The sequence below is a fragment of the Clarias gariepinus genome, chromosome 5, assembly GCF_024256425.1.
Source record: "Clarias gariepinus isolate MV-2021 ecotype Netherlands chromosome 5, CGAR_prim_01v2, whole genome shotgun sequence".
NCBI classification, from domain to species: Eukaryota; Metazoa; Chordata; class Actinopteri; order Siluriformes; family Clariidae; genus Clarias; species Clarias gariepinus.
The window spans coordinates 31233218-31254819 of NC_071104.1; the positions used below are offsets into that span (position 1 = coordinate 31233218).

The following is a 21602-nucleotide window of genomic DNA, read 5'->3' on the forward strand; positions in this document are numbered from 1 at the left end:
TTAAGACTATACACCATATAGGTAAACGCTGCTACAAAAGTTCATCTTTACTGTACTTAAATCTTTTGACGTTATTCTGAAATTTGATATCTTATATATATATATATATATATATATATATATATATATAGTAGCTTAAAAATTTTATATATAACATGTTGGATTATTTTAGTCATTATAGAAGTAATTCTAAAGTGTGGATATATAAGTGCAAGATGGATAGTTAAGATATAAATGGGCAATAAACAATATCTATCTTTACCTGATATGAAATTACCTGGTAGTAGTGCAATACATAAATATTGCACAGACAGATCAAGTGGATGGGGAAAGTGTGATCTCAGTGCCTTCCACACTGTGCCTTTTGAGTATTTCCGAAACCATTGATTTCCTGGGATTTTCATGCATCTCTGGATATTGTGGACATTAAACTGTGCTAATTAAAACTGTGTGGTTAAAGAATATTTAGCAAATATCATTTTACAAGCATATTTGGTGAGAATGTGCCCATTGTCTTCTGTGTACTGAATTCTGGGATGCTTTTCTGATGGCCATGATTATAAAGAGTGGCCATTTATGTAACTGTAGCATTTCTGAGATCAATGTCTGGCAACCTCAATCACCTATGGTTAAAATAACTAAAATTACACTTTCCTTATTTTCATGCTAGAACATAAACTGAAGAAATCATATCTGGATTATATTGTGCATAGAGCTGCAGCCACATGAGTGGATAACTGCATTAATAGGCAGAGGTACAGATATTCCTAATAAAGTGGAGTGAGGTCATGTTGGAAGGATGCTTTGGACGAAGGTGGTTCATGCTCCATTATTGTGCAGTAGCAGGTTAAATCCTTAATTATTATAGTTCCATTTGTACCAGTTTAAAAAAAAATTAGTTAAAGGAGGAACAAAAATTTTCTTAAAGAAAAAACTTTTTTAAAGACTGGTACAAATGCAACTATAATATTGAATTTAAAAGAAATGCCTCTGGTCATGTGATGTACTGGAAACCACATTCAAAAGTATTAACCTCTAAAGATAACATTTATTGCACAAGAAGTACTACTGATACCATGTTTTTTTATGTGAATGGTGAAAAAAATCATTTATTCAGTGCCATGTAAAAATGATAAAGCACGTAACAGTTACAAAAACGACGTGAGTTACACAGGGCCATACTTATATCACCAGCTTAACAGCAGAGTTAGCATTTGACAATTCACACAGACGTGTTATAAAACCACGTCATTTCATAAATTACTCTCCGTACTAAGCGTACACGTCTGATTTTCAGAAAGCAGCAACTGGATACGTTTCCCACTTAGTGGTAAATGATTGAGTTTAAAATGGTAGAGATTTTGAATTAAAAAGCACCTATAAAACCTTTAGTGGTCTCTGAAATATACTGGAGAATGTTATTTTTCTCGTTTTTGTGTAAATGGATTGGAATGAACAAAAACAATTACAGAGAATTAACTCCAACTGATCATACTTTGTACACAGGTGACATTTTTATAAGAAAAAAAAAAAAAGTGTTTTTTAAGGGGCTAAATACTGAAATTCAAGGAATCACAAAACTAGTCTCCTGTGGTAAAGGTTTTAGGAAAAGCCTATTTTAGGTTCACACTTTCACCTGTGTATATACAAGTCATAATCTGCAAAAAAAAAAAAAAAAAAAAAGTGCTAGCTAAAATAAAATAAAACTGTATTCTACTGTATGTTTCAAATTTATCATTTTTGAGTTTTCTTGTTTGTTTGTTTTAGGACAAAATAAATATTTACTCTCTTTGTAAAATCTAAAACGGTTTTAGAGATGTCTGCCCCTTATTAAAAAAAAAAAAAAAAAAAAAAAATCTTAAATGGAAACAGAATCAATAAACAGAAACAACAGAAAGTTACACAAAATACGTAGCTAAAACTGGTTAAATATAACACTTAAGACATGTGTTTTTAATAAAGAAACATAGAAAACAGTTGGAACGACAAACAATTCATATACAATTTTATATGGAAAAATACAATTGGAAAAAAAAAAACCCTGCCTCTCTGCATTTCCTGTCCTCTCTGGTTCAAACCCCTCCTAGAAAATATGTGCCAATGCCGGCAGACAGCGCCAACAGCCTGTCTTGTTGGCATTATAAAAGGAACCAGAGGACAGCGGGCAGCCTCTTTGCGATGCAGACCCAGTCCCTGTCTTTTTTATTTTTATTTTCCATTTCTTTTTGTTGTTCACGTTATAAACAGGGTGGAAAATTGAAAAAAAAAATAATAATAATAATAATCTGCCCAGACAGTTAACCTAATGGGGTCTGCACTCTATAGAACTGATGCATCATTTACTTCTTAAACTGTGTGATGTAGCTGTTCTCAACACACAGCACTATGAAGTTGCTGGAGCAGCTACTGGCTTTCTGCTGTAGGAGCTGGCCGGCCTGCAGAGACGAAGCCAGACCCATCACGGCATGATCCGACGTCCTCCATGTCTCACAGTAGTTATCCATTTGACGGTGACCCTTACCGTTGGAGCCGTGCCAGATCATCTTCTCTGGCCTAGGGCGCACATAGGGGGAGAAATATTATGTAACAGAATGAAATAAAACATGTGATACCACATGCAGAGTCAAGCAACAAGGGGGGTGGGGGATGAGTTTCGTCCTATGCGAAGGTGACTCAGGTGTTGTTACAGTGCAGAAATGCTTATGCATCAGTTTGAGTACTCTGTATGTGGCCTAGGGGGGAAAAATCTATTTTAAAATAGATTTTTTTTTGTAGTGACATATCAGAGGTACCGGCCATATAGTAATCTAAAGCACTTATTGTTGAGTGAAGCATTATTGGTGCTGTATAATCAAAACCTGACGATTAATAAGATTTGTAAGCTCAAAAAGAATATCAGTGCAAACACGATTACATTTTAACTAACGACACAAAATAAGTACAAGATAAATGTATGATATCTGGGCTAAAAGTAAGAGTAAAGTTTGGTGTAGTCATCTCACCAAGCACTGTCCCTAAAGATATCTCTGCCATCAAATGAATATATAGGTACGTTGGTCTTCATCCTGCCCTCCGAATCACCGAACAGCGATTCCCAGCTGCTGAACAGCACTTGGTCCTGTGGAGAACAACATCAGCACAACATTGATCCAAGACCAAGCACAGGGGAAGCCAAACGACTCAGTTCACTGCATTCCCTGCTAACACACACGATTCAGCAACTACAATTAGCTGATGAGGGCAGAGAGAGAGAGAGAGAGAGAAAGAGAGAGAGAGAGAGAACTCCATGCAGCACCTTAAGGAATCTCAACTAAAAAAATGTGTACACAACAACATTGTTCTACAAAACTAATCAGTTTGATATTTTGGCATGGGGATTTCTATTAATGGCACAGTGTTGAAACAGGAACAATAATGAACATTATTACATTTTTGCAGATCCTGTTAAATAGGAAAGAAAAAACTAACTGTTTTGTATAATTAGAAGTGGTGGATTAATTAGATGCCCCCCCCCCCTTTCATAAAAGGTCTTCAGGGTAAAAAGGACACATATTGTACCTTGAGGTTGACAATAGGCAATGTGTCTCTGTCGGATTTGCGAACGATGCTGTAGAGATCCTGCAGTCTGGAGGACAGGAAAGCCCTGAATGTTCCCTTCAGGCCTGCAGCACGTGCCTGCTGGAAGCACAGGAAGTCTGCGCCACGAATGCCCCTCATGTTCCCTACCTGAGGGCTGTTCAGGGCGATCAGATGCAGCTGTTCACACAGAGAAACCACATGGCATCATACACAAGCAGCTCGAGCCAAAAACAGAATTAAAGACATGTTCAGATAATTTATTAAAGACAAAGAACCTCAAAAGTCTGTACAGTATATAAGTTCTGATAACTATGTAGAAATTATACATACATATACACCATGCGGACAAAAGCATGTGGACACCTGATTATCACAACCATATAGAGTCCCTCCACAAAAGCTATAGCACTGAGACCTCTATTCTTGACATTGGTGCTTTTTTTTTTTTAATAGACCAAAAGGTATCCAAAAAGGTAATGAGGAAATGACTGTTTACCTCATACTGCTGCTGTCACACCTACATGTCATATCCTTTCCATATCATACCCTTTTATATTGCACACTGGATAGAATTAAATAAATGAATACATATTTCTTTATAAACATACTGTATATATACTGTATATTTAACATTTTTCCAGATTTTCTACCTAAATTAGTCGTATCTAATTCCTCCCCGTCACTGGGGGCTCCACATTAAGGCTACTACTACCACTCAGTCGGGAGGGCCGAAGACTATCACATGTTTCCTCTGAACCACGTGACGCCAGCAGACCGCATCTTTTCGAACTGCTCGCTCACGCACCGTTGGGGCCGGCGTAACACACTCGGAGGACAGTGCTATCCTCCTTCCGCTTGTGTGAGTTCACAGACACCCCTGATTGGCTGTAGAGACAGGTAGGAGGACTAAGTACCTCTCATCCCTCTCCCCTGAGATAGCTCGACCAATCACTCGTAAACTCCGGATGAGGACGAGCACTTTACCTCTGCGCAACTTAGAGCCCATTAATAAAAAATTATTTTAACTGTGAATTTTTCTTTCTATCATTGCAGAGATTTACGTGTCTATCTTTCTATCTTCCTATTCTATCATCTTTCCCTTTTTTTAGGTCACAAACAGTCATGTACACAGCCATACACAACATGATAAGCATTTTACTGCATATAAAATTAGAATTTTGATAACATAATTATAATATATTGTTATGTTCACAACTTATTGTAAAGTAGTGAGAAATGACTTAGATTTTTCTCCAATTTAACAGAATATTTTTGATGGCTAATAATACATTTATGTTACAGCAAAAAACACAAATACTCAAAATGTGATATTGATATTTTCTTTTAGAAGGGCCATAATACTGTTACTGTACGTTGTTGTAATCTTACCCCTGGTCCTGATGTGTGCACATGATCCTCAGGCTGATGGACGGGTGTGCTGGGTCTGTGGATCGGGGTACTGGGGTATCTCTCTGGCTGAACAGGGACGTACTGATGATCAGGGTAGGACGGATATCTGTGGTCCGGCTGAGGTGGGTACCTGATGTCTGGGTGAGAGGAGTACGGCGGGTTGTAAGGTGGATCAACGACTGGCTGAGGATGCTCGCTCACAGGGCTCTCCGGCTGCCTGACTGCAGGGTCAACAACATGAGCGTAATCCCCTGCTCCGTTATTTGTTGGGTGGCTGGAAGGGTAATGCACTACTGGGGGAGGCTGTACCGCTGCCACCTCGTTGTTCTGTAAATAGAGTGTACGACAATAATATTTGTAAGTGAAAGTTCTTTAAGGTTGTTGCACACTTAGATGCCATTTTAATGTAGTTGCTTAAGTACTAGCTGGAGGCTACTCAGTTTTAAATCTACTTACTGAATCTCTGTAGAAGGGGTTATAAGTCCCAAGCTGAAGGAAAGCAGAATTTCATATTAAAAAGAATGAAGGAGATGCTGCTCTTTTTCCATATGAATGAATTTACATTATTTTATTTTTGAAAAGAAAAAGCACCATACCATGACTTGTCTGAAGCCATCACGCACTCTGATATAGAGATCGGTTTTGTCTAATACGTAGATGAGAGCACCCTCCGGTTGTCTCTGCGCTGTTGCGAGCATTAAGTCATAGGTTCTCAGTATTATTACCTATAAAATAAAACAGAACAAATGATTATATAATAATAATAATAATAATAATAATAATAATAATTATTATTATTATTATTATTGTTGTCTTGTTTTAAATAATAATAATAATAATAATAATAATAATAATAAACTTGCTCAGTTAGAGGTAATGCACAAATGTAAGAGCTACAGTAGGTGCTGACTTTTTTGCCGTATTAAATCATATTGCTGTTTAGGTTGGTCAGTTCTAAACTCAGCATGAGATCTTATATTGCAATGTCATGAGGAACTAAGAGTTACTAAGCACTCCCTGCATTTTACTTACTCCAGCGTTTTGGCCAGGCAACCCAGCTGGGCCAGGAGGACCAGGAGGACCAGGAATGCTGATTGCTGGATGTGAAAATCAAAAAAAAAATCATAAGAAAACAACAATCTTCCTAATCACAAAATATACAACACACAATTAGCTTAAACTAAGAATTACATTCTTATATCGAAGATTTTAGCATTTTATTTTATCACTTACTAGGCCTGTGAGCCCCAGGTAATGAGGGTGAACCAGGAGGCCCAGGAGGTCCTGGTGGTCCTGGGTTTCCTGGACGGCCATCATAACCAACACCAGGAGATCCTGGTGGACCCTGCGGACCAGGAGGCCCTCTGATAGAATCTCCTTTAGGACCCTGCAATGAAAGATACATTTCATTTTTACATGTAATTAACAGTTTTAGACCACATAGAGTTAAACCAGGATTTCCCCCCCAAAAAAGTGCACCTCAAACTCAAACTCAAATTCAAACTCACTTCCTTCTTTAGGAATTTATTAGCTGTTAACAGACTGAATCAGAGGTCCTAATAGAGGGTTAGGTTAACCAAAACTTTGGGGTCAGATGCATGTGCATCAAGAGGCGTAACACAAAACACAACTTGTCTGGAATTAATGTTTAATTTAGGAAAGCTTGAAGCCTAAAAGCCTACAACTCTGCGTGAGAGTTAAATAGCAATTTAAAAGCTGTTGTTGCTTAGAATAAATAAAACCTTTAGTAATAAAATACATCATGTGTTAACGAATTTAGTTTGTAATAAAGAAGTATAAGAGGTATATAAAAAGGTCTTTTTGTCAAAATAAGTAACCCTCTTGGAAGGCATTGAAATGTTGATGTGCTTTTAATTACTGATTGGTTTTAATGAAGGCTTCTTGAGCAGATCATTTAAGAATAAGCTTAATAGGAAAGTGTGCAATTATACTCTATTGATTTGCCTTACGGTTGACTGAGGCTTCTAAGAAATATCACATATGTCCTATTTATTGTGTTGTGGATCTTTATTGGACACAAGGAAATTGATCTGTGTGTTCCTGACATATGTGCTAGGACCAGGTTTTGCCTGAGTAATAAATAGGCCTAATACATACATACATTATTAAAACATGTAGTTTTCCAAATTGACAGAAATTCTATAACAGTCTTGTGTCATTACAAACTTGTTCATGGATGTTTGAAGATATTTTTTTAAATGGCTTTCTAATTGGCTGCAAGGAAACATCTGTGATTGGCCATCTTGGCTATCATTTATCATATTAGTAAAATTGCTACCTTATGTAGGAAGGTTTTCATGTTCCTGCATGACATTGCCACAATGCATAATACTTTTTTACTGTATAAAGGTGGTCCCCAACTTACAAACATTTGTGTTACGAATTTTCCGCGGATACGATCGAACAGCGATCCTATAAACATTCGTAGACGCGAACAAATGGCCGCTTCGGCCTAAAGAACAGAACTTGTTCGTAAGTAGGGGACAACCTGTTTGTGAACAACAACTTGTAAAAAAACAACTTGTGAAGATGTTTTATAAACATTCAAACGACACACTGTAAAGCAAACAATATGTAATAAAATGAAACATTTTCACACAAAAAAAATACATCAGTACTCATTGAAAACATCAGTAATCAGTAAACTAAAAACAGTGTTTCGTTTGATTTGGTGTGACACCTCATTATCAGGTACAAACTGGCGAAGTTATAATGAGCATCTCGGAGAATCTACTGCAGGTCCTCTAAGAGACTTTGACTCTGTTTTTTTGCATGCACAACCGAGCAGCCTTCATTATGTTTTCCTTTTTTTTTTTGTCCAAAAAGTGGTCTACTACTTATGTTGTTTCATCTCACATACAAAATTTTTCATCATTTAAATATTTAGAACAAAATTTACAATTTACAAAAATCAGCGTGCTTAAGACCTTACGCGGATAGGTTATACTCCCTGTCTTTGCACAAACTGCACACGCCATATGTCACATTGTTAAATGTTAAATTGAGTGTTGAAATAGACAAAACGAGTGACCTGAGTGCCTTTGAATGTGCATAAAAGTAGATGCTAGCTTCACTATAAAAACATCTCAACAAGAACAAACATCTTCAATATAGACATTTTTCTAATAAGATATTAAATATTAAATATACATATCAAATTACTAATTTCATGCTTAAAATTAATTTGGTTTTTTGGAAGATAATTTTAAGATATTTTGTTCAGCATATGCTGGCTCAAGCATTTTTAAAACAGCTGTTACCTTGGACTGCTTCATAAGCAACTGTTTAAAGTGTTTACTGGGAACAAGGTGAAAAGCAAAACACTACCAGTGATGACAGATGCTGGAGCTGAAGACAGACTGTGGATCTGTATATAGTGGCATATAGCGCCAAAACCAGGGAAATTGAATTAGAGTGTGTGTATGTATGTGTGCTCTGTGGTGGACTGGCACCCCATCCAGGGTGTGTAGACGAGACGTTAACACATCCACCATTTTGTTGAAGTGTATTAAAGAGCCAAAAAGGCACAAGAAACATGAACCACCTCTTATTTCTTTATATTCAAATAAAATTAAATGAAGAAATGTAGCTAAAATAAACATAATAAATGGGAGCAATTATTTTTACTGCAACAGACTGAAAAGTACCTGTTAAAGATTGGTTATGTAAACAACCGCAGCAGTAACCTCATTTCCCCTCTCTTCTATTCCAACCAATCAGCATTCATAATCTGCACCTTTTTCTCATTGGCTCATGGCTTTAGTTTGATGGGTTTTTTTCTGCTTGGATGATTCATTGCTCACTGTGTGGCTTAACAAATAAAAACATTCCTCTGAAACTCGTCAGGTACAGGGACAGGACTGAAAATGAGAGTCGAAAACTTAAAGCAAAAAAGGAAGCCTGGAAACTATTTTTCAGGACTACATTAAAAATACAAGAAGGTCTGACTCTTTGAAGCAGAATATGAAATCAGGGGTGACTCAAGACTTTGGTACAGAACTGCATGCTTCCCAAACCCTTCCCACTAGTTCTTACAGGAGGTCCTGGTGGTCCCTGAACACCTTCATAGTGAGGACCATAGTGTCCACCTGGCTCTCCCTTCTCTCCTTTCATTCCAGGGTCTCCACGTTCACCCTTCAACTCATGCTGTGAACATACACGACACAAAGGTACGGCCGTCAGCACACACATTCTCCATTGTTATATGGATCTATTCTGCATATATTCTTTATTTAAAAAAATAACTGACCTTCAGAGCGTAAATGTCAATGTTGCCTGCAGAAGAATATACAAAAAGAAGATGATATTTAAATAAACGTGAATAATATGAATTCTATTAACTGTTCAATGTTTCAAATCCTTTGATTGTTCAGTTACATCCTGTAGCATTAAGAAGTTGTACACAAAGCATTGCTTTTAAAATAAAACAGATGTGATACCTGGTGTGCCAGGAAGACCAGGGATCCCACGATCTCCTTTCTCTCCTTTAGCACCTAGACGAAAAACAGTTACATACATAATGTCAATACTCTATATCAGTCAGTTAAAGACCTGAGAATGGGACATGTGGTTACGGATTAAATCCCAGGCTGAGGGCTACAGCCTCTGCGAGAAACATACTTCATGAAGACAGTGTGTATTATTCCTGCATCAGGAGCTTAACAACTAAATGCAAATACCTGCTTTAAAAATGGCAGCCGTTTACAATGAATTAAATAAAAAGGTGTGAAAAGGTCAATCATTACTGGCATTGAATTCCTTGTAATTTAGCACAATTTCTGTCAGCTGAACTATATAAATAATATAAAATCAGCAAATCATCTCACCTGGATACACTCTCTCAGACTCGTCATATCTCTAAAATAAAGCACAAACAGATAAAAGGCTTAATGCACAAGTTATGTTTTTAAAATCCAGATATAAGCAATTTTTAAATGAATAAATAAAAAACAATAATAATAATAATACATTTTACAAATCACTTACACCAAATCTGTCTACAGCTGTAGCGTATGTTGAGGGTCCTGGGGGACCGGGAGGACCTGGAGGTCCAGGTGGACCCTTAAGAGATTAAATAAAAAAATTATAATTAGGAAATGCAGTTGTCAAGCATAATAATATAGATATAATTTTATACAAATGTATGTTATGAATTCTGTCCTCACAGGATAACCATATGCTGATCCAGTACCCGGCTCTCCTTTTTCACCTTTACCTCCAAATATACCTGGCCGTCCCTGTGGTAATAAGACAACAGCAAGTTACTTTACACATGCAAGCTGATGCACTGCCTGTGACTTTACAGGAGGTTCAACAACATGCTTTAATATTCAGCTTTATAAATGGAGGACTTACAGGCCTGCCTGGCATTCCGATCTCGCCCTTCATGCCGGGAGAACCATATGCTCCCTTTACGAGAACACAGCCAAAGAGAAATGTGACTTACAATATCAACACTAAAATGTCATTAAAGCACACACACACACATATATATATATATATATATATATATATATATATATATATATATACACACACACACACACACACATTAAAATATACTCACAGGAGGTCCAACTGGTCCAGGAGGTCCCCTTTCCCCCTAGAGAAAGCAACAACAATAGAGCATGAGAAAGAAAACTGTAAACTCAACAAGCTGCTATACAGTACTACCAATTCACATCTGAAAAAAAAGTTAATTTTAAGCACTCACCTTTTGACCAACACCTGAACCGAGGAATAAAGGACTTCCATCAGGTCCAATAACCACACCAGGTTCTCCTTTCTCGCCCTACAAACAGAATGTGGTCAAGTGGAGGCAAGAACAGGGTAACCTCTCCAGCACTATTCATGTCTCTATTCTTGTGGTTATTTTACATACAGTCGTGGCCAAAAGTTTTGAGAATGACACAAATATTAGTTTTCACAAGGTTTGCTGCTAAACTGCTTTTAGATCTTTGTTTTAGTTGTTTCTGTGATGTACTGAAATTTAATTACAAGCACTTCATACGTTTCAAAGGCTATTATCGACAATTACATGACATTTATGCAAAGAGTCAGTATTTGCAGTGTTCGCTCTTCTTTTTCAGGACCTCTGCAATTTGACTGGGCATGCTCTTAATCAACTTCTGGGCCAAATCCTGACTGATAGCAACCCATTCTTTCATAATCACTTCTTGGAGTTTGTCAGAATTAGTGGGTTTTTGTTTGTCCACCCACCTCTTGAGGATTGACCACAAGTTCTCAATGGGATTAAGATCTGAGGAGTTTCCAGGGCATGGACCCAAAATTTTAATGTTTTGGTCCCCGAGCCACTTAGTTATCAATTTTGCCTTATGGCATGGTGCTCCATCGTGCTGGAAAATGCATTGTTCTTCACCAAACTGTTGTTGGATTGTTGGAAGAAGTTGCTGTTGGAGGGTGTTTTGGTACCATTCTTTATTCATGGCTGTGTTTTTGGGCAAAATTGTGAGTGAGCCCACTCCCTTGGATGAGAAGCAACCCCACACATGAATGGTCTCAGGATGCTTTACGGTTGGCATGACACAGGACTGATGGTGATCACCTTTTCTTCCCCGGACAAGCCTTTTTCCAGATGCCACAAACAATCAGAAAGAGGCTTCATCGAAAAATATGTCTTTGCCCCAGTCCTTAGCAGTCCATTCACCATACTTTCTGCAGAAGATCAATCTGTCCCTGATGTTTTTTTTTTGGAGAGAAGTGGCTTCTTTGCTGCCCTTCTTGACACCAGGCCATCTTCCAAAAGTCTTCGCCTCACTGTGCGTGCAGATGCGCTCACACCTGCCTGCTGCCATTCCTGAGCAAGCTCTGCACTGGTGGCGATCCGATCCCGCAACTAAATCCTCTTTAGGAGACGATCCTGGCGCTTGCTGGACTTTCTTGGACACCCCGAAGCCTTCTTTACAAGAATTGAACCTCTTTCCTTGAAGTTCTTGATGATCCTATAAATTGTTGATTTAGGTGCAATCTCAGTAGCCACAATATCCTTGCCTGTGAAGCCATTTTTATGCAACGCAATGATGGCTGCACGCGTTTCTTTGCAGGTCACCGTGGTTAACAATGGAAGAACAATGAATTTAAGCATCACCCTCCTTTTACAATGTCAAGTCTACCATTCTAACCCAATCAGCCTGACATAATGATCTCCAGCCTTGTGCTCGTCAACATTCTCACCCGAGTTAACAAGATGATTACTGAAATGATCTCAGCAGGTCCTTTAATGACAGCAATGAAATGCAGTGGAACGGTTTTTTTGGAATTAAGTTAATTTTCATGGCAAAGAAGGAGTATGCAGTTCATCTGATCACTTTTCATAACATTCTGGAGTATATGCAATTGCTATTATAAAACCTTAAGCAGCAACTTTTTCAATTTTCAATATTTATGTAATTCTCAAAACCTTTGGCCACAACTAATCAACACCAAACTATGTTACTGACCTTAATTCCATGACCTGGAGCACCTGGGTCTCCTCTCTCACCCTTTGGTCCAATCGGGCCCTTTTTTAAAAAAACAAACAAAAAATGTTAAGTAGAATTCTATAATCTTCATTATTTAATTTATATCCACTAAGATGCACCATCCAAATCAATTAAAGGGAAAACTCTTTTTGGCTCAGTTATATAGTGTATATACAATAAAATTATTAAATAGTTTAATATTCCAGTGGTGGTAATTTTTACACATATTTAAATTAAATTACGCTCTACTCGATATATCCGGAAACCCACATGAACAATTTGATTTCTAATGCCTCTGACACACACTGGCAGGAGGTTAGTATAAGCAGTGGTTTCTTTTTTTTCAATTGGTCACAGAGCCTGGGTTTTACAGGTTAAATGATTCCTGAGATTAATTTCATCAGGTGTATGACCTAATCAACCAACATAGGAAGCATAAAGATTAGCTTGTAATTAGAACCTGGTAACTTTTAAATCCAACCAATTATTAAATTTATGTTTAACAATATATCAGTTGTTAAATCTATCTACCTAGTTAAATACTACTGTGTCTGTGTTGTGCACCAAGTACTGAGTACATAAATTAACATACAAAACAGATATGTCAAAAAGTTGGACATTTTTATATTGGTAAATCCTTTTTTATTTATATTAGGAAATATTCTAATATTTATGATGCTGGACTTTTTATTTTCTTGAGCTGTTAGTTGAAATCATTGAAATTAAAACCAAAAAAGCATGAAATATTTCACTTTACGTGTAATAAATCTACAATACTTGTTTTACTTATTGAATTAAAGTATATATCCTTTTTTGAGATACACTACTTCTGTTTCTCATCATAACTTAAAATATTCTTTAGAGTGTAAAACAAATAACAGTATTACACATCCGTGATAGATAAACCGGAAGCTTATTGCTTGCTTATGTGAACAATGGATAGGTCTCAAAGCTTTAGTACAAAGTAGACAAAAAAGGGATAATAATCATAAACAATTTTCATTATTTGATCGTTTGACCAAATTTGTACTTTAACATCAGTGACTTGCCAACCAAACTGACAAAATGTACTTACTGGGAATCCTGCTTGACCAGGGATGCCAGACTGAAAAGAGAGTAATTCAACTTATTAACAAACAAACAGGACTCATCATACAAGTACAATATATCAGTTACATAAAATGATAAATGCATTTAAAATGTTGCATGCATGGTGCAGAAAGATGATCTAAGCGCTGTGCCACAACAACAAAAAAAAGCTTGTCAAGGTGTCCCCACAGCGCACCATCCAGTCCGCAAAAAACTTGGCACAGGTTTTACGCCGGATACCCTTCCTGATACAACCCTCCATTTTCTCTGACCTTGGGACTGGCACTGCATGCAGTGGCTGGGTAGTCACTGGGGTGTGGCAACCCACTAACTGCAGGGCTCAAACCCAGATCTTCAGATCAACAACCTAGAGCCTTAGCCACCTGAGCCACTACTCCCCTGAAAGTCTAGAACAATACTAAATATAAATCATGCATTCAAAATAAAAAAAAAAATACTAGTTATAATCTGAGCAACACTAAACAGATATGAAAGTCCAACTCTGATGCAATAATTGCAGGAAATTGCTAAGATCAGCATTATGTGAAACATCCATGCTCTGTTTTTTTTTGCTTTTACACAATATTTGTTATTATGTAAATCATTGCATATTTTAATTAAGTAAATAATTTCATATTTTTCAAGCACAGAATCATCAAGTTAATGGGGAAATTATATGAATTACTACACACATACTTTTTCATATAGGTGCAGCAGAGCGCCAGGAAACACATTTATTTATATATTTTACTTACGCCATCTGTAGACTTGTGGATAATTTCTCCTGGAGGTCCAGGTGGCCCTGGAGGGCCTGGATGGCCAACACCATCACGACCTGGATCACCCTGTTATGCAAACACATTCAACTAATTATATATCATCAGGATTTTATATGTTCGTTACCTTTGTTAACATCTAATAAAATACTCACTTTATCTCCTTTCATTCCACGCTCTCCCTGGGGTCCCTGTAGATAAAACCCAAATCTAGAGTCAGTCCCTAGCCTTAATTTCTCATTACAAATTTCTCAAACTCTTTTCAGAATCATGTGTGGCTCTAAGAAATACATCTTTACTAGAGTTATCTGGTTTATGATATTAATGTTTTGACCCAGAAACATTAACTCATGTTCCACAGCATTTAATGTAACTAGAAATGGATAAAAGTAGAGCATTATTAAAGTAATAATTAAATTGTCAGTACAGGCTGTGGTATAAGAGAAATAAAATAATTGAGGGCATGATATTTTTTAAAAAGTAATGAATGTTTGTGATGCTACAGTGATGCTAACAGCAGCACATCACTCTGTGACCAATAATCAGTGATTATGTTCCTGTAGCATCATGGCCCAAGTGCATTATTCTTCACAAACAGTAATACGATAATCAATTATTTGCTATGAGGAAGTAGTTTTCTTTGGTCTTTACAGGCAATACATGTGAGTTTGTGTTTCCTTCCTGTAACATAACCCTATACTTATATGCGCCAACATTAATGGCATAGAGTTTACCTCTTCTCATGATATTGTTTTTCATCACATCCTACCTCAGGTCCAGGAAAGCCATCAAGCCCATGATGGCCAGCTTTTCCTTGAAGTCCCACATTGCCTTTTTCTCCTTTTTGCCCAGGAATTCCAGGCTGACCCTACAGAAAACCACACACATACCTGTAACAAAACTCATAGAAGGCATCTATTGTACTGTATACTGTATACATGATCCAGCAATGTTGCTTTACCAAAGATTCATTTTCCCAAAATAATATGAACAAAAGAACTTACTGGCAGGCCAGGTGGACCCTAAAAAGGATAACAGTAAAACCACATGCATTAATATAAACCCACCAAATATAGAGTAAACAATAATAGCAGCAGACTGAGAGGTCACTGACCCGTATGCCTTCAGGTCCTCTGACTCCAGGTACATTATCGAAAATGCTTATACCTGAACCATCCATGTCGTCCTGAACAAAGTGGAAATTTAAAATTTGAATTTAAATTTGCACAAAAGCAGCAAAAATTAAATACTGGAAAAATCCTGGAACTATAGCTGTTGTTACAACAATAATAGTGCGCTAACAGAAAAAAGGTTTCATCTTAAATTTAGGATGTACTGTATTTTTAAGTACTTTGGCATATTTTTAAGTACTAATTGCATATATATATATATATATATATATATATATATATAGTTCTTTTTATTGTATTTTTAATTGAATTTTTTTACATATAAGTACTATTTAGTGCAAAGAAAAGAAATCTGAAAAGTCTAAAATAGATAAACAAAATAAACAAACAAACAAACAAACAAATGTGGTACTATACAAGGTGGTCCAGCAGTTTTTCCTTGAACAAAATGTAATACTTTTTATTTCAGAACCAGCATTTCTCCACAACTACGAATAGACTTCAGTAAAACTTTATTTTATGTACTGTACACTACCACTTAAACGTTGCAAATTTCTTTTTTTTTTTTTTTTTTTAGTGATTCATTTTCAACATTCCACAAAAATACTGGTGATTTCAAAACTATGAAATAACACATATGGAATTAGGTAATTATGTACGCCTTCAGCATTGCTTTACAATATAAAAATAACTAAATATCAGAAATAAATATCAGAAATGACCATGGAGTTAGAAAGTGATCCCAAGCTTTTGAGCGGTAGGGTATGGACAGGATTCTTAAAACAGTTGTTGCTAAATAATAAAAAAATAATTTGCATGCTTGTTTGCCTATGCCTCCAGTCTTTTGAGCCTCCTTGTATATAAAATTTATATCAATATAATTTTTATACTCACAAATCCAGCATGGTAGCTTGGCCCTGGAGGCCCAGGTGGTCCGACAGGTCCCATTGGTCCTGGAAGGCCAGCCAGGCCAGTCTGTCCGGGTTGTCCTGGAGAACCAGGAGGCCCTTGTGCACCCTGTGAAAATGCAGCAACTAAGTTTATAACAAAAAAGGTAAAATGGATTGTCACCCCATCCAGGGTGTACCTCATCTTGTGCCGTAAGTCTTCTGGGATAGGCTCCTAGGCCATACAGGTAACCCTGTTTACATGATAAAGCGGTATTGACAGCGGTAAAAAGGTCATCTCATTCCAAGAAGACCCATTCAACCATAATTGTGTTAGATTTATATTACATGACTTTCAATTAAGACAATGAATGCAACCTGGTCTACAGTAACGCCTCAGCAGTGTCACAGGCTGATCGCCTCCAGCCCATGACGCACTGATTCAGTAATTTGTGCTAAAGGAGGCCTGGTCAAGTACTAAGTGCAGAAAAAAAAAATACTTTTCAAAAGTTGGACATTCCTTTACTTTAAATCCTCTTTTAATCGATCTTAAGAAATATTCAAATATTTTAAGATGCCAGATTTTTTTTTCATAAGCTGTAAGCCATAATCATTAATGTTAAAACAATACAAGCTTGAAATACTTTACTTGGCATGCAATGAATCTACTGTATGGAAGTTTCACATTATATAAATTTTTGAAATGCATTGTATGTGTGTTCGGTCGTCTTTTGCCTGGCTTTAATTAAATGTAATTCTACTTTATTTGATTTCACAATGAGCCCGCCAGAAAAAAGTTAAAAGTAATGTAACAATTTACGTTATCTAAAAAATGTAACTGTTTTTGAGAAACTTTAACAGACTACCACTAGGAATCACAAGTTATTTAAGCTATAAATTCTAGTTCAAACATTTTACAAACTTAAACAAGAGAAAAACAAAAAAATCGAAAATTTCCACATATTAAGAAAAAGATGAAATAACCTACAGAATAATTCCATACACAATAAACCTCATACACAATTCTACATTATGTAATGCATACTTGCACGCAGACTCTGTTAGTGTACTCAATCAGCTGTACTCAGTCAGGACACGAATATCACACAAGTTAGATCCAGTTAGATCAGGGTGCTAAACAACACTTTGTTACAGATGCAAATAAAGATTAGAACATTAGTACTGTAAATTTACAAACACAAACATTCCACTCTGCTCACATAAACAAGGTTCTTTATTAAAAACAATGCTCCAATACAACACGGCCCACAGTACCCTACCTGTCAAACTGAGAGTGTTTCATCACAGGGTAAGAAGACGAGAGAAGGATAAGCTACATACAGTAATGAATGCATTAGAAGCTATAGAAAAATCCTGAACTGGGGATACTGAATGTCTTTGAAGACTACACAAATTTTTAAGTGTATAAAAATGTAGCCTGATTGCCAAATTTAGATTTCCTTTTATCTTATGTTGTGAAAACACACACTATCTGCTCCGAATAGCTCAGCGTAATACTGTACATCACTAAGATCTTGGGAATGCACCGCTGCCTCCTCCGCAAGCATGGATTTCCCTGAGTATTTCACGAGCTTGCATCAGCACCTACTGTATACTGTGTGTGTGTGTGTGTGTGTGTGTATGTATTGTGGTGTACGCGCTCAGGTTCTAACCTTTTCTCCCACAGCTCCAGGTAAGCCGAGCGCACCGGTATCACCCTGCAGAGCATGACGTGAGTGTGTTTAATATCACATGCACAAGTGACATTTCAGCAGCACTACAGGAGCAGAATTAAGTCTGCCATGCATTTATAAACCCCTCGTGGGATTATCATCATCCTGTTTAATTTTAACATGCAAATTCTTTTCATCCATGGAAACTAATGATGCAAACCCACAAGTTGTCAAAAAACTAGACGGATGCTGGGGATTAAGATGCTAATGCACTCCTACCTTCTCTCCTTTAGGGCCAGGCAGGCCGGGTTTTCCGTCAGCACCCTGGAGGCCTGGAAGTCCCTGTAGATTACAATATTTAGTATTTTAAAGAACAAATCATGCTTTTTGAAAATATCTAATCAAAGGGGTTCTCAAGGACCGATATAGCTTCAGGCATAATTGCTGATCAAACAGAACACTCAGACTTTGTAAAAGCCTAATAAAGTGGCATATTATTATGTATTACGGATTTTTGAAAGTCTATACCGGTTGTCCTGGAGCACCGTCCTTTCCAGGTGGGCCAGCAGGTCCGGGTACACCAGGAACAGAAGCATTTAAAACATTAGCGGGACCTATAGGTCCTGCGGGTCCGGGTGGGCCTGGTGGGCCAGGAAGACCAGGCAAACCAGGCAATCCCTAAAAGACAGAGATGGAAATTTACAGTTTTATTTTACAAAGGTAACAATATTCTGCATGGAAATAGGGTAGACAAATTAGAAACGTTTTATTAAGCAAATGACTTTCGCAAAGCAAATAATTATTATATAAGTAGTTGTTTCCACTATGGTAGTTGGATAAGTAAAAAGCTATATACGATGGACCCTTGCCAGACAAATTAATCCGTTCCGGTGGTGACTTTGTAACTCTTGCATATAAATACTATCATAAAAATTAGACATATTAGACATATTAATGGCATAAAAGACATTAAACCTCACTTAACCTTTAATTATAATAGTGATTTTTTTTTTCTTGCATATGGAAAACTATGACGAGTTCCACACACTTTTAACAATTTTTTTTTTTTTTTTTGCCATGGTAAGGGTTTTGTTTTTTCTCTTGTTAACTTTCTTTAGACTCATGGTACTATATCCTCACCTAATCCACAAAGTTTTACACATTTCTCCACTCACACAAACAGGTTTTGTTGGGTTCCCAGAGATGAGACAAACTGTTGGAATGGCACTGGACTACATACTACAATTTCAATTAGCCAACCCTAGTTACATGTACATGTGACATCACAACATCACCTGGTTCATGTTCATTTTTGATCGGTTAGTGTATTTAAGTTCCAGGTTTTCTGTAAGTCTTTGTCTTCCATCTGTATGTTTATGCCACACTGGTTACAGTATTAAAGAGATCTGCACCTATAATCAACTCAGCTTCTCTTTCCTGACAATCAAGACATTGGCAGGCTCATTTTTTACATTTATATTTTTAAGCACTTTATCTTTGCCAGTGGTGTTAAAATCTTAAAGAACATGTTCAAATAGGAGAATAATTAAATACTCCTCTGTAGAATGTGAGAAACATACTGTTCTTTATATTGTACATCTAAAAAATTTGATTTGGTTATTAGTGATCCAGTAAGTAACTTAAAGTGCTAGACAGAGCTAAAGATTTTGGAAAAAACATACAGTATCAGCACATGTTCACATGCATGCTGCAAAGTTTACCTCTGACATTCTAATCAAAGAGATCTCCTGTATTTCTTACCCGCAGCCCCTCTAGATCACCAAAGCCAGAGCCCTCCATGTCCACAAATGTCTGCAGGTAGAATAAAAAAGGTTTAATGCAGAGAGAATGAAGATACTGCTTTCTAACATACATTTTTAATTTCAATTTTGACATAGTTCACCGAACACTCACAGGTCTGTCTGAGCGAGAAGGTGGTCCTGGAGGTCCCGGAGGTCCTGGTGGTCCCCTGGGTCCAGGGTGACCTTCACCCTTGTCACCCTGAAAATAAGATATAAGCAGATCATTTATTAGAACTTTTAACCTTTACGTCTTTTACACCACTTGTATTCCCATGCACAATTCACTGTAACTACTGTAGCAGGTCAGCATTTTGTTACTTCAAAAAACGTCAATAAACAAATTAACACTACAGTATTACAAAATAAACATGCACTTTCCATCATAGACCTATTAATAAATGCCAAGGTACAACTGAATGCTGCTGTGTTACATGATTGTAATTACTGCACTCACTTTTTCTCCTTTAGCTCCAGTATCTCCAGGGGTTCCTGGGAAACCAGGTAGTCCAGGTGGTCCCTAAGAATTTCAAAAAAAGAGGAACTGAAGTTGAATGCAATGCATTTGGGTATGTACTTTTATATTTGTGCAGTACATAATGAAAACAGGACATCATCAATATTTCAGTGTGATACAGTTAAATAAAGTCAAGCAGTGTAAGAGCAGTGCAACACAGGCATTTTATTGATGATTTATGTTAGCTTCAGACGTCCTTGTAAATGAACACATTAATGCCTTTTCTGAATATGAAATAGGCAGTGTGAATGGGTTGGCTTCGGGAATTATGCAATGATATTTGCAATCTTTACAGTATACTACACACAAATTGTGCATCCTGGGTAAATTTGAACACTTTACACATGCATAAATGTATTATTTTAATGACAATCCTGTCACTTGTGTTTGACCAATCACGCTTGCTTGGCTCATGGCTGCTCTTGCTTGAGTAGTCAAACCAGAAATATTACATGGAAGTCACTCAAAAGCAGAAATCCACCATGTACAAGTGGTCCATTAATCAGGAAAACTTACGGCTTTTCCATCTTCACCAGGGTCACCCTATGAGAAAACAGAAAAAAGGGATATTTATAGGGTGCATTTTTTTTTTCAGACACAAGCTAAAGCATCTGGGGGACCCCATGCATTAGGCAGCACCTTTCAAGGGCATAATACACAGTCATTTGTGCCACTGATTGCATTCACTGGGCAAGACACAATACGGTTTTGACATTACAGCAGTTTATATGGCATTAACAAATGAACGATACATACAGTATTACGCACAAATGTATTATATATAAAGGATGCTGGGTGACACCGGTCACACTTGAAGTCAATGGTGTCATAAATACTGTAAAGCGCTTTAAGCTTCAAGGTTGCAGTCCATATTGTCCACAGCACTGCAGAGCATTTTTCAGTCTACATTAGGATCACACTGGGATTAGTCAATGGTCTACTTGTGATTTATTAAAACAGGAGAAATGCTAAACTCTACAGTGCTGTGGACATTCACTGGCCTCATACCACAATCTGGAAATTCAATTCATTTTAATTTACTCACTTCATTGAGCCTAATTAAGTGGGAGATGCACTGGTCATTAGCGCCACTTATTATTAATTAGAGATTACAGCCTGAAAAAGTGCCATAAGTGGACGTGCAGTGGATTCTAAATAAGAAGTAAATAAAGGTCCAAAGTGAGTGAGGCTGAACGCTTTGTAGTGGAAATATGAAGCCATATGAAGCATATGAAATCTT

General features: G+C 37.0%; 1 protein-coding gene across 8 annotated transcripts in view; it reads right to left on the reverse strand.

Annotated features, from left to right (window-relative positions):
* Nucleotides 1-1065: 1065 nt before the first annotated feature.
* col18a1a (collagen type XVIII alpha 1 chain a) overlaps nucleotides 1066-21602 on the reverse strand; it is an 87732-nt gene continuing 67195 nt past the window's right edge. For 7 of the 8 annotated variants that reach the window (XM_053496605.1, XM_053496604.1, XM_053496603.1 and 4 more), the window contains 32 exons: nucleotides 20879-20905; nucleotides 20303-20365; nucleotides 19961-20047; nucleotides 19808-19858; nucleotides 18575-18724; nucleotides 18326-18388; nucleotides 18047-18091; nucleotides 16381-16503; nucleotides 15471-15542; nucleotides 15361-15378; nucleotides 15126-15224; nucleotides 14512-14547; nucleotides 14336-14425; nucleotides 13567-13596; nucleotides 12471-12530; nucleotides 10724-10801; nucleotides 10577-10612; nucleotides 10366-10419; nucleotides 10176-10247; nucleotides 9997-10071; nucleotides 9837-9867; nucleotides 9450-9503; nucleotides 9260-9285; nucleotides 9046-9156; nucleotides 6223-6376; nucleotides 6022-6086; nucleotides 5586-5714; nucleotides 5446-5478; nucleotides 4969-5316; nucleotides 3559-3756; nucleotides 3003-3118; nucleotides 1066-2553 (listed from right to left, as the gene is read on the reverse strand). In XM_053496605.1, the coding sequence (XP_053352580.1) occupies nucleotides 2340-2553; nucleotides 3003-3118; nucleotides 3559-3756; nucleotides 4969-5316; nucleotides 5446-5478; nucleotides 5586-5714; nucleotides 6022-6086; nucleotides 6223-6376; nucleotides 9046-9156; nucleotides 9260-9285; nucleotides 9450-9503; nucleotides 9837-9867; nucleotides 9997-10071; nucleotides 10176-10247; nucleotides 10366-10419; nucleotides 10577-10612; nucleotides 10724-10801; nucleotides 12471-12530; nucleotides 13567-13596; nucleotides 14336-14425; nucleotides 14512-14547; nucleotides 15126-15224; nucleotides 15361-15378; nucleotides 15471-15542; nucleotides 16381-16503; nucleotides 18047-18091; nucleotides 18326-18388; nucleotides 18575-18724; nucleotides 19808-19858; nucleotides 19961-20047; nucleotides 20303-20365; nucleotides 20879-20905 (2808 nt within the window). In that variant the 3' untranslated portion in view covers nucleotides 1066-2339. The remainder of the gene's footprint in view (nucleotides 2554-3002; nucleotides 3119-3558; nucleotides 3757-4968; nucleotides 5317-5445; nucleotides 5479-5585; nucleotides 5715-6021; nucleotides 6087-6222; nucleotides 6377-9045; nucleotides 9157-9259; nucleotides 9286-9449; nucleotides 9504-9836; nucleotides 9868-9996; nucleotides 10072-10175; nucleotides 10248-10365; nucleotides 10420-10576; nucleotides 10613-10723; nucleotides 10802-12470; nucleotides 12531-13566; nucleotides 13597-14335; nucleotides 14426-14511; nucleotides 14548-15125; nucleotides 15225-15360; nucleotides 15379-15470; nucleotides 15543-16380; nucleotides 16504-18046; nucleotides 18092-18325; nucleotides 18389-18574; nucleotides 18725-19807; nucleotides 19859-19960; nucleotides 20048-20302; nucleotides 20366-20878; nucleotides 20906-21602) is intronic. The other variant, XM_053496600.1, reaches the window with a different exon arrangement.